The 13,274-nt window shown below is 36.5% G+C and overlaps 1 protein-coding gene across 1 annotated transcript; it reads right to left on the reverse strand.

Annotated features, from left to right (window-relative positions):
• Window positions 1-888: 888 nt before the first annotated feature.
• LOC106001168 (olfactory receptor 4C46-like) lies at window positions 889-1,818 on the reverse strand. The gene has a single exon (XM_013036298.1). It carries the CDS (start codon window positions 1,816-1,818, stop codon window positions 889-891), a length of 930 nt encoding a protein of 309 aa, XP_012891752.1.
• Between the last annotated feature and the right edge of the window lie 11,456 nt (window positions 1,819-13,274).

Below are 13,274 nucleotides of genomic sequence, written 5' to 3' on the forward strand. Positions count from 1 at the left end.
TAATTTTACAAATGAGGGAAACCACAGAGCCTATATTTCTTTGGATCTGGCTTACTTCACTTAATATGATTTTTTCCCCAGGTCTTTCCATCTGTTTATGAATGGGGCAATGTCATTCTTTCTGATGCAAGCATAGAACTCCACTATATATATATCACAATTTCTTCATCCATTCACCTAATGAGGGTTATCTGGGTTGGTTCCATATCTTAGCTATGGTACATAATCCAAGTAGAATCATGTTTTTGAAAGGTTTTATTAGAGTAAATATTTTTTAAAGTCAACTCTTAATATAAATATTAAGAAATAGAAATATAAAAATAAAATAGAGCGATATTAAAAAGGTCATATTCATAAAAAAAGGAACTGTTTCTGAGAGAAAGAAGTTGTTAAGATGAATTTGTGCTCATAGGCCGAGAATCTGTATCTGACCTTCTTGTCATCACTGCATAGAAAACTATATAGGAAAATAATGGCCTTGGAAACTGGTCATGTTCTAGCTACTGGCCTGCTAATATCAAAGATCAGGATTTTCCTTGTCACTTTTTCATCTACAAAATGGGATTCATAGCCAAGACAACCTCTTTGAATTGCTATTGAGATTGTAGACTAAACATTAATATATTATTCCTTTGTGTGTTGAGTCCTAAGGTGAGGAGGAAGCTAGTAAAAATGTCTAAATTTTGCTGACATTTTCAAGTATGCAGAATAGCCACGAGTTAGATCTTTTTCTCTTTCCTTAGACCTATTTCTTTTTCTTTCAGAATTGAATCTATAAATCAATTGCATGGTTCAATTTTTCTTTATCCAATGCATATATCTTGCTGACATATAAAGCACCCTTTTGATTCTTGACTCAATTGAACCAGTGTTAGACTCCAAGGACATTTACCTAACAGATGAAGTAATTTTCCTATGACACAATTTCCAAATGGCATTTTTCATCTGAGCATTCCTTAAGGTGTAGATTAAGGGGTTTAACATGGGCGTTATCATGGTATAGAAAACAGCAACAACTTTGTCAATGGCCAAAGTAGCTGGAGGTCTCATGTACACAAATATGCAGGGCACAAAGAACAAGATGACTACTGTGATGTGGGAGCCACAGGTGGAGAGTGCTTTGTACCTTGCCTCCAAACTGTGGTTCCTCAGGGTGCACAGGATGGCCACATAGGAGGCCAACAGAAGGAGGAAGTTTAACAGACAGATAAAACCACTGTTAGCAGCCACGAAGAGCCCCAAGGTGTGAATATCAGTGCAGACCAGACTGAGCAAAGGGTTCAGATCACACATAAAGTGATCTATAACGTTAGGGCCGCAGAAAGGTAACCAGAAGATGAACAGCAGCTGAATGGTGGCGTGAAGAAACCCTCCCATCCACACCACTCCAATCAGACAGCCACAGACATGCCGGCTCATGATGGTGGTGTAGTGCAGGGGCTTACAGATGGCCACATAGCGGTCATAGGCCATTGCAGACAGCAAGATGATCTCAGCACCTCCAAACAAGTGTTCCCCAAAGATTTGGGACATACATCCACTGAAGAGGATAATTTTCTTTTCATGGAGTGAATCTACAATCAATTTAGGGGTACTGACAGAGGAGTAGCAGGCATCAATAAAGGAGAGATAGGCGAGGAAGTAGTACATAGGGGACCCCAACAAGGGGCTGGAAGTGATGGTGACCACAATGATCACGTTGCCTACCAGGGAGATGATATAGATGACAAAAAACACAGCAAATACCACGGTTTGCATCTTTGGATTCTCTGTAAGTCCCAGGAGAACAAACTCGGTCACATTGTTCCTAATCTCCATTATTCCAGGTGATAGATAACTGTATGACCTGGAGAATGATTAATACAAACAGATAATTGTATTACCCAGAGAATGATTAATATAAACATGAATTTATTAAATTTCTCCATTCCAATAAGTTATACATTCTATATTCTATTGTGCGCTGTGAATTCTTCTTTTTTCTTTTTTGCCTAAACTGCTTCCCAAGTGAAGATTCTAGGTATAGCTATGAGAAACTTTTGTGAATGCACAAGGCCGGAGACATCCATTTGAGGTGCTTCAGACCCTTTCTTGAGACAGCCTCCCCTAAAAAGACAATACATTCCAAAGCTGAAACAAATACTATCACCCACAAACATCACCACCATCTCCAAAACTCCTGTGCTTCCATTTCCTGGAATTTGTTTTGCTAAATAGTATTTTAAATGTCCAGATGAATTATGCCTTTGGGTTCCTCCCCAGAAAGCTATCCTCCTTTAGTTTGACTGTGTGTGAATGCCTAGAGTCCTGTATAAGTTATCATGTCCAATTGTAGTGTAGATATAGGTTCCACAGATGAGAGAAAACATGTGCTGTTTGTCTTTCTGAGCTTGGCTTACCTCACTTAACATGATTTGCTTGTACCTGCAAATGAAGTAATCTTATTATTTCTAATGGATAAGTAAAATTCAGTTGGGTGCAGGTACCATATTTTTGAATCCATTCATCTATGGTAAGGTAAGGGGGCTATTTCCATAACTTCTATTCTGAATAGTGCAGAAATGAACATGGATATTCAAGTGTCTTTACTGTATCCTTTACTGTATTCTTAAGAGGTAGAAACAATTGGAACGTATCTGATAATATGTGGGGTTTTTTTGTCAGTCATGGGGCTTGAACTCTGGGCCTGGGCTCTGTCCCTCAGCTCTTCAGCTCAAGGCGAGTGCTCTACCACTTGAGTCACAGTGCCACTTCCAGTTTTGTGGTGGTTTATTGGAGATGAGTTTTACTGCCCGGGTTGGCTTTGATCCATGATTCTCAGATCTCAGCCTCCTGAGTAGCTAGGATTACAGGCCTAGCTGGAATCTGATAATATGAGCAGAAAGATGAAGAGGGTTGAGGAAAGGAAAACTTTGGATATTACTTAAAATTTGTAGGATGCTTAAACAGGGTAGTCTGATGACCAGTAAGAGAATTAAAAACAGAAAAAGGAACCCCAGTTAGCAGACTGTTTAGAGAAGAGATGAAGTAAGAGGGTGGGAATTATGTGACGTAAAGGATAGTGTAATAACTTTTTCTGTGGCAGCTGATTATTCTGTAATGGCTAACAATACATACTTTTACACTGTTAATTGCCATGTGAACAGAATGTCACCCAGTTTTCTACATAAATTATTGCATTCAATGTTTATAACAATTTATGTGGTCAATCTGGTTTTGTTCCCACTTTGAAAATGAGTCACAATCTCAGTGGTGGCTCTTGCTTGTAATCCTAGCTACTTAGGAAGCTGAAATCTGATGGTCAATCTTCAAAACCAACCTGGTTGAAAAGTCTGTAATACTATCTCCATTAAACTACAAAAAAAAAAGCTGTTGCTCAAGTAATAGAGCACTAGCCTTGAGCAAAAGAAGCTCAGGGACAACATCCTGGCTCTGAGCTCAAGCCCCAGGAGTAGCACCAAAAAATATTAAAAAATGATTAGACATAATGACAATAATACTATAGAATATCACCTCATACTTAGTGTGTTATGTTTTTGCAGACACTTCCTGATTTCATCTTCTTAGGATATGGTGCTATTATTTTTATTTCACATATGAAAAACTAGAGACACGAAGTTAAATATTCTAAGATCAAGTAACTAATGAAGAACAGAGCCAAGATTAGGTTTCATGTTATTCTTATGTATTCCTTTTAATTCAGACTTTAAGCCCATATTCTGTAGTGCTTGACTAGTATATTGCAATAGTAAAATCTTTTATTATGGCCAATATAACTATAATTATTTTAATGGTATTATAGAGGAAAATTTGGTTTGCACATTTTCAATAGCATATATCAGACAAATAGACATATAAGAACATCTTCACATTAAAACAACAACAACAGTGGTACTACCTTCTATTTTAGCCTCTCTCAACCCACAATTATTTCCCCCTTTTCTAGTATCTCTCCAAAACTCAGGTCCCCAGAATTCTTTTTTTGGGGGGGGTTCGGTCGTGGGGCCTGAACTCTGGGCCTGGGGGCTGTCCCTCAGCTCTTCAGCTCAAGGCTAGCGCTCTACCACTTGAGCCACAGCACCACTTCCGGCTTTTTTCTTTTTGCTTATGTGGTGCTGAGCAATCGAACCCAGGACCTCATGCATGCAAGGCAAGCGCTCTACCACTGAGCCACCTTCCCAGCCCTCCCCAGAATTCTTAATTTCTTAAATCTATGATCCTTAAAGCTTTCAACTGTCACACTATGTGAGTGATGTTTATCCATTGTGCGCCCTAGGTCTAGAAAGGTTCTGATACTGTATTTAAAATGAACTGAAAAGTATTTATTAATATTTAAGGAAATGAATATTTTGTAAGCATAACTATTAACAGAAAAGCTTACCTTTGCTGTCCTTAGATTATTCTAATGATATTGGAAACAATCACATCTTCCAACTTCCTCCTCTTGCAGTTAACAATTTTCAATATGAAATATATGTCACATGAAAAACACCCTTCAGATAATTTGATATTAAACCATCAGTTGTTAAGAGAGAGTCTTCATAAATCTCATTTAAACCTGAAGACTCAATATAGTACCACAGAAAAATCTAAGCTTTTAATTATTGGTGGATTCAGTTGACATGTTATGAAGAAGTGATAGACTGTGAAAAGCTATGATTCTCACAGGGCAAAAGGCAGAAAGGGTGGAAAAAACTACATTCAGATGAATCACTCCACTCATGATGGATTTTTATCTGGAGACATGAACAACAAACCTCTTTTCATTTTGCACTACATGGATTTATATGAGGTTTCCACAAAGACTTAAAAACACAGCACTGTGCTTTCTCTCCAGGGATTTAATTATCTTTTTTGTTGGAAAAATTTTGTCTTAGCAGTGGATATTCTGGAGAGACATATTGGGGGAAGAAAGCATTGTTGAGTAGGGAATTGTATGTTTCTACCCTTGAAATGCATGCTATATGATCTGGCCTTACTGGGACATCTGCTATGTGAATATCAATGTGGCCTAATACCAGTGTCAGAATCTTTGTTCTAATTTCTGTATTGGCTCTTGCAACACAGGGAGCTTCCATTTTCTTATCAGTCTTAAACTTTGCCTGAAATCTACCTCTTGTGAGCTAGAGCAACGAGGACATAACATTAACAGTAACCATTTTAATGTACTTTTCTCCAAAAAGTCTTTTTTCATTGATGTAGCCCTGCTTCACTGAGATATATTTGACAAATCAAATGTACCAAAGTTTTAAAATATTTTATATACACATACTATACAATAGTCACTTCAAGGAAATTTAACATGTTAGTTACTTTACATATTTATCATTATTTTTGATAATGAGAAGCTTAGAACTAGCAAATTTCAAATGTACAATATAGAATTGCTAAGTATAGCTACTTTAGTGCACATTCGATATTTAAAAGCCATTTCTCTTAAACCAGTGAAACTTAATACTTTTTGTTTTTTGGTAGGTCATGGGCTTGAACTCAGGGCCTGCCCACAGTCCTTGAGCTCCTTTTTTTTGTTTGTTTTTTTTGTTCAAGGCTAATATTCTACCACTTTGAGCCATAGCACCACTTCTGATTTTCTGGTGTTTAATTGGAAATAAGAGTTTCACAGACTTTCCTGCTCAAGCTGGCTTTGAACTGCAATCCTCAGAACTCAGCCTCCTGAGTAGCTAGTATGACAGGCATGAGCCACTGGCATCTGGCAAATTAGTTCATCTTTAACAACATCTCTCCTTTCCTCTTATATTCTCTACTTATGAGTTTGTTCATTTTCCATTTTTGTACCCATAGGCAAGATCATAAAATATTTGTCTTTCTGGCTGACTTCTTTCACTTAGTATAATATCCATCCGTATAGTCTCAAATGGAAGAAAATCCTTTTAAAGATTCAATGGTACTTGATTAATTATGATTATATGGAATCTCTCCCCATAAGAGATCTATTTTCTTTTCTTTGTTCTTCTTTTTAAAAAATTGCTATTGTAAAGGTGACATACAGAGGTGTTACAGTTACATAATCAGGTAATGAGTACCTTCTTCTTTTCTTCACCTCTTCCCTCCTTTTCTTTTAGTTTTCCCCTCCCGAACATCTTTCCCCCAAGTTGTATAGTTCACATTCAACATAGTACACAGACCTATTTTCTTAATTTATTCTTCCATTGATGGATAATTAGATTGCTTCTACATCTTGTTTATTATAAATAATGCTGTAAGAAATATGGGATTAGGAGTAGCTCTGTAAGGTAAGTGATTTGCTTACCTTTGCAATATGCACTCAAAGTTGAATTGCTGGATTATAAAGTCCTCATAGATTTAAAAGGGGAACCAATGCAACAGCGATACTCACAAGATAATATGTTGGAAATGAACTTTACAACTTAGGGAGGGATTGATGGGGGGGAGGAAAAGAGGGAGAAAAATGAGGGAGGGGGTAACATTGTTCAATAAGAAATGTACTCACTATCTTACATATGCAGCTGTAACCCCTCTGTACATCACCTTGACAATAAAATTAACTTTAAAAAAGAGGGTAAAAGGCAAGTTGAAATCTGATTAGAATAGATCCTGAAGCTTCCTATTTTTTAAAATTTGTTTTTTATTTTATTTTATTTTTTGTCGGTTTGTTTTTTATTTTATTTTATTTTATTTTTTGTCGGTTGCAGGGCTTGACCTTTGGGCCTGGGCTCTATCCCTCAGCTCTTCAGCTCAAGGATAGCACTCTACCACTTGACTATGCATAGTACCACTTCTGGATTTCTAATGGTTTCTTGAAGATACGAGTCTCATGGACTTTCTTGCCTGGCTGGCTGAACTGTGATTCTCAGATTCTCAGATACTCAGCCTCCTGAGTAGCTAGGATTATAGGCGTAAGCCACCAGCACCTGGCTAGCTTCTTATTTTTGACCCTCCATACTTGTTGTTTTTTATTTTCCTCTTCTTATGGACTGAGGCAGAGTGAATTACAAGTTAATATTGTTGGAAAACTGATAAGCAAAATAATATAATGATATAATCAAAAAAATAAAAAATAAAAAGTAAAGCAAATATTTTTGGAGAAAGTTAAATATATTTTCCTGAGGAATGTTCATTCTTACATCAACTCAAATTCTTACATCCACTAGCTGCATGTAATAATTCCTTTTTCTCTACATCTTTACCATCATTTTCCTCCTTTTTCTTGGAGATACAACTAGCTTTATAGGTGTAAGGTGAGGTTTCATGAGAATTTGATAATTATTTCTATGATGATTCTCTTAAGCTCTTTTACATATAATAGACATTTTCATAACTTCCTTTGTGAAGTATCTACTATCATTCTTTGCCAATTTTTAATTGCTTAGATTTTTATTATTGATTTGATAAGATAAATGAATTCCTTTTAACCATTTGTACTATCTTTAGGTGGTTGTACAAAGGAGTTGCCATTTAACAAAGCATTTTATGAATGCAATATGTCTTGATCACTGTCATCTCTTTCAATATTCTCATCCATCTCTCCTCTACTTACCTCTCCCTCACTCTTCTTAATTTTATAGCATGTACATTGGATTCTTTTTCCTCTCTTCTCTTCATTTGCCTACTTTTCCCCTTGACTGAACCCCACACCTTTTGTGTACCCCACTTCCTAGTGTTTTATTCTGCAGAACTTTGATGTTGCTTTTCTAAGTAATTACAGTATTTGAGCTCTCCTTTGAATCTACTGTGTTTCTGCTGATACTTCTGTGCACATTTGTATACCATCCAATGTATTTACCCATGAGTTTGTAAACTTTTTGTCTTTTCCTAGGGCTTGAATTCAGGGCCTGGGTGATGTCCCTCAAAGTTTTTGCTCAAGGCTGTCCCTCTGCCACTTGAGCCAAGGCTAACATTCTACCAGTTGAGCCAGGGCTCTACTTCTGGATAGTTTTGGTGATTAATTGGAGATAAGAATCTCACAGATTTTCCTGCCCAGACTGGGTTTGAACAGCAATTTTCAGTTCTCAGCTTCCTGATTAGCTAGGATTACAGTAAAATGCTTTAGCCTGATTCTTTTTTTAAAAATTTTTTTTACCTTCATCAGATATCTATTTTGCAAATATTTGCTCACATTCCACAGGTTGAGTCATTTGGTTCCCTTCTGAGTACACAATTATTAGCTAATCTGTTTTCACTTTGATTATTTGTGCTTTTGGCACCCATATCTCAGTATCATTGTTGGTACATATGTTGGAAGCATTTTCTTTAAGTTTTCTTCCAGTATTTTATAGCTTTGAGCCTGATATTTATGTATTTAATCCATTTTGAGTTGATTTTTTGTGCTTAGGGGTGGCTTTGTGCCTTAGTCTTCTCATTTGAGAAATGGAAATAATAGCACCCATTACAAAAGGTATACCATATAATATATTTAAAATTTTTATTTTCTTTAGGTAGTGTACAAAGGAGTTGCCATTCAACAGAACAGTTTCTGAATACTGTGCTTCTTGATCTATGTCACCTCTTTTCAACATTTTCACCCACCCCCTCCACTCCATCCCTTCCCTCACTTTTCTTAATTTTTAAGTTATATATTGATTATTTTTTGCCATTTAACAAAGTAATTCAGATATACATTGCATCTTGAGCCAGGCCATCACTTCAACATCTTCACCCCCTCTTCTGCCCACCCCTTCCCTTATTTTTTCTCAGTTTTGTGGCATGCACAGTGCCTTTTGCCTCCATTCTATTTATTCCCCCATCCATCCTTCTACCCCTCTCCTCTGGATCCCACCTCCTCATCCCCCATCCATATCCTAATACTCCTTTTATTGAGCTTTGGCTTAGTCTGTTTAAAGAATTATACTGTTTGTGGACTCCATTATTTTTATTACATTTCAGTTAATTCATTTATAATTGTTTGGATGCCACCCAGTGTGTGTAATGTGTTTAATAGAGAGCATATAGTTATTATCATGGCTAATGCTATACAACATTAGTTAAGAAAGGAGATAAACATTCTAAATATAGCTGAAAGAGATCCCAGCTCTTTAGCTGAATCCTCCATCTAAATGGTTATTCAGAGTAGAGGGACCGGAGGGGGTGGGATGATTGTTTGATTGACATGTTGGCCAAGGCTTCTAAAATTAATTGCCAGTTCCTTGAGGAAATTACAGGGAGGAGAGTTACCCATCATATAAAACGTGTGTATTCAAACCACGAGAGCTGAAGAAACTGAGAAGGTGATGCCATGCGGACTTCTGGACCAGAGCTCATCTCAAAGGCCGTGCCTCCCCCAGATACATTCTGAAGCCAAGACTTGGAATTCTGCTGAAGAGAAAGGAGGCTGACTTCCAGGAACCAAAATATGTGGCACGCCATTAGGCGTTGACACTCTAAAGCAACAACTTGGAAGAGATCGGAGATTTTTTTCATCGAGGTGCTCTTTTATTAACTGCTGACACTTTTTGATCGATTTCTTTTTATCTTTAAAAAATGATAGCTTATTGACTGTGTTTTAATCTTTCAGAAAGAATGGCTTATTTCTCATAACTAGGCATAAAACTATATAAACATTAAGATGTCTATGGCAAGGAAATGGGCCAGTGCTACCCAAGTCCTCTCACTCTGTTCAAAATCCAAATTCCATTTAAATGCAAAATTAATATATCACTATCTAGACTAATGTATTGCTGAAAATGTCCAGGCCACAGTGAGAATTCTGATGCATGCATTGGTAAGTTGAAGAAGGTAAGCATTGGTAAGTTGAAGAACTAAAACCTACTTAATTTTTTTTTTATTGTTAAGGTGATGTACAGCAGGGTTACAGTTCTGTAAGTAAGGTAATAAGTACATTTCTTGGAAACTTGCTACCCCTTCCCTCATTTTTCTCCTACTTTCCCTTCTCCCCACAACCTGTATAGATCATTTCAAACATACTGTCTTGTGTATGTTGCTTTTGCATTGATTCTCCATTTATCCTTTGTCTCCACCATTCTGTTGTCCCCCTTATTTTCCTTAATTCAAATAAACATATATACAGTACGAGGGTACCAAAATCAAATACAGTGACAACAGGGGATAAACCATAAGGGGAAGAGTATACAAAGGAAACAAAAAAATCACGTAATACATTAAAAACAACAACAGCAAAGGAAAACCTCTTGTATCCATGACTTAGAGTTCATTTTACTTAGTGTCATCTTATATGGTCATTTGCACATAGCTATTGAGCTATTCTGCTCAGCTGCTAAGATTATCTTAGATGTATACTAATTATTGCAAACAAGGGAAACCATAGGAATCTATGTTTCTTTGGGTCTAGTTTACTTCACTTAATATGTTTTTTTAAATTTTCTTCTATTTGATCTTCCTTTAGGTTTTTGTGTCTAGAAGTACTATTTTTAATAGGAAATTAATGTTACTCTAATTGTACAACATAGTGCTGAAGCAAATTCTGATAATATCTATTTTAAGTGTTGTTGAATCTCTAACCAACTAAGGACAGGTCAGGCATTCAATACGCATCTGCAAAAATGATCCCCTTTTTCCTTACCTTTTCTTCATGGAAGAATAATCTATGAAATTTATTTGCTAGTATTTTTCTTTGATGTTAATCCTGAGAGCCATGACTAACAAGTGAGTTGGATAAAAATTCACTTAAGAGCAAGTCATTCTTCAGTGACTCTACAGCTTTTCTCATTCTTTTTTCTTCTCTAGTCATTTCCTTTTCTTTCTTGGTTTTAGTCTTTTTCTTCTTGGTTTCTTGTTGGTTCTGTATGGTTCTAACAAATAAATGAATAAAATGAATAGACAAAAATTCTCACAAAACAAAAATACCAAATAAGCAGTAATTAAACTTTTCTTTAAGTTAAGCATGTTTTTGTTTTTTAATCTCATGGTTTTAATTTTATTTTATTTTAAATTTTTTCACATTTCTGCATTTAAAATAGTATAAATTAGTTGCACAAGGGGTTTCATTGGGATATTTCCATAAAATGTACTAATTCATCCCTTCTACTACTCTTTATTTATATTTTTGCTGCCAGTCCTGGGGTTTGAATTCAGGGCCTGGGCTCTGCCTCTAAGCTTTTGTGCTCAAAGCTAATGCTCTGCCTTTGGAGCCACACCTCCACTTCTGGGATGGTTAATTGGAGATGAGAATCTTATGGACTTCCTGCCATGGCTGGGTTTGAACCATGATCTTCAGACCTCAGCCTCCTGAGTAGCTCACATTACAAGGATGCATCACTAGTGCCTAGTTTTACTTCTCTTTTTATATCCCTCTCTCCTATACTCTTTTAAACAGTGGTTAGTGGGTTTCACCTATCTATCTATCTATCTATCTATCTATCTATCTATCTATCTATCTATCTATCTATCTATCTATCTATCTATCTATCTATCTATCTATCTATCTATCTTTATCACCTATCTATTATCTCCTCATCTATCTTCATCATCACCTTCCACATCTATCATCTATCTTTTATATATTTGATATACTCTGATCATATTTACCCACCTTCCCTCTTCCCTCCTCCTTTCTGTTTTCTGGTTCTCCTAAATCTCTTTTTTTGAAACATTTTCCTGTGAGATACTTAGAATTGGTCCCAGGGCCTCACACACGTTAGGCAATATACATAAAACAATATACATATAACAATGTTTAGAATTGGGATTATTTTGGACACTTGGGTCTATTTTCTTTCTTTGTTGTTTTATTTATTTTTTAGATTCTCTTTTTTCCCATTTCTTCATTGTTTTAGCTTTCTTTTGTTTATTTGGAGACAGAGTTTCCCCGTATACCCCAAGATGGCTTTAAACTTTTTACTGAAGCCCACGCTGGCTTCAGCTAGGGATCTTCTTGCTCCTGACTTCCAAGTGCTGGAATTACAGCCGCATGCCCTTCCTTGCTGTTCTCTAACACATCTCCTCCTTTTTTTCTCTTTTAACCATTTTTTAAACCTTCTTTCCTTAGCTATATGAATGTTTACCTTTGGGCCAGCACTATGGATATAAAAATAAAGAGAAGTACAATGATAATAAAACAAGTGTTTGGTTTTTAAGCATCTTGAGCAGGTGATGAGCATGAGGCTATGTGGCAGATTCTACCACAGCCACTGAGAGTGGAGGGATGCAGTAGTAGCATCTTAGTGCTGAGAATGCCAAAGTAGGACCAAGGATGAAAGAAGGAGAGAATCTGTAGGTCCTTAACTCTTTTTGAATGGTGTAAAAATTGGAAGAAAAAATAGGACCTTTCTCTGGTATTTCTATCTACCGTCAGGTAAAATACATGCGTCATTTTTTACCTATATGCGTTGTATAGATGGCCACAGCATGGATTGACTTTGTAACTTGATGTGTGGTATCCTGTTTTTTGTGTTTTGAATATTTGTATGATCTCTAAGTCCTTGTACAAAGGAGTTGTCATTCACTAAAGCAGTTTATGAATAGAATGAATCTTAGTCCATGTCAACCCCTTCAACATTCTCACCCACTCCTCCAATCTGCTCCTTACTTTAATTTAAATTTAGGTTATATATTGAATTTTCTTTTTGCAATTTAACAAAGAAGTTTATGTGTACAACTGTGTCATCACGTCAACATCTTCGCCCCTCTTTGGCCTACCCCTTCCCTTATATTTCTCAGTTCTGTGGTATGTACAATGAATTCTTGCCTGCATTCTCCCCCATTCTGCCCTACATTCTTCTCCTCTTCTCCCCTTGGTCTCATCCTCCTCTCTGGCAAGTACCCATTTCCTGGTATTTATTTGGTTGGGTTTTAACTTTGTCTTTTTGAAGAATTATACCATTTGTGTTCTGACTTAAAAATTTACTCAGTTTTTTACTGTACAAAATTGAAAACAAATAATAAAATTATAAGAAATAATATATGCACACCTTCACTGTGACCTATAGAATGTAGAGTATAAAACGTTGACAGCTGGACTTTCTTTTTCTTCTTCTAAAATTAGAAAAAAATCAAAGCATGTAATCCTAGCTACTCAGAAGGCTGAGATCTGATGATTCTACTTTGAAGCCAGCCTGGGCAGGAAAGCCCATGTGGCAGTCCATCATGCAACCAGCAAAAATCAGGAAGTCAAGCTGTGGCTTAAGTGGTACAGTGCTATCCTTGAGTACACAGGTTCAGGGACAGCACCCAGACCCTGAGTTCAAGTCCCACGACTGGCTCAAAGAAATGAGGAGAGCAGCCATGGGTGCATTTATTCAGTAAACGAATTTCTTATTACTGATGATGAGTATGGCTTTTTGTTTTGGGGATGATCATTTGTCTCATCAACTTAATAG

This window comes from Dipodomys ordii, unplaced genomic scaffold (assembly GCF_000151885.1).
Source record: "Dipodomys ordii isolate 6190 unplaced genomic scaffold, Dord_2.0 Scaffold270, whole genome shotgun sequence".
Classification (NCBI taxonomy): Eukaryota; Metazoa; Chordata; class Mammalia; order Rodentia; family Heteromyidae; genus Dipodomys; species Dipodomys ordii.

Coding starts and splice junctions, on each gene's coding strand:
- LOC106001168 (XM_013036298.1), bottom strand. CDS start 1,818: ATGGAGATTAGGAACAATGTGACCGAGTTTGTTCTCCTGGGACTTACA.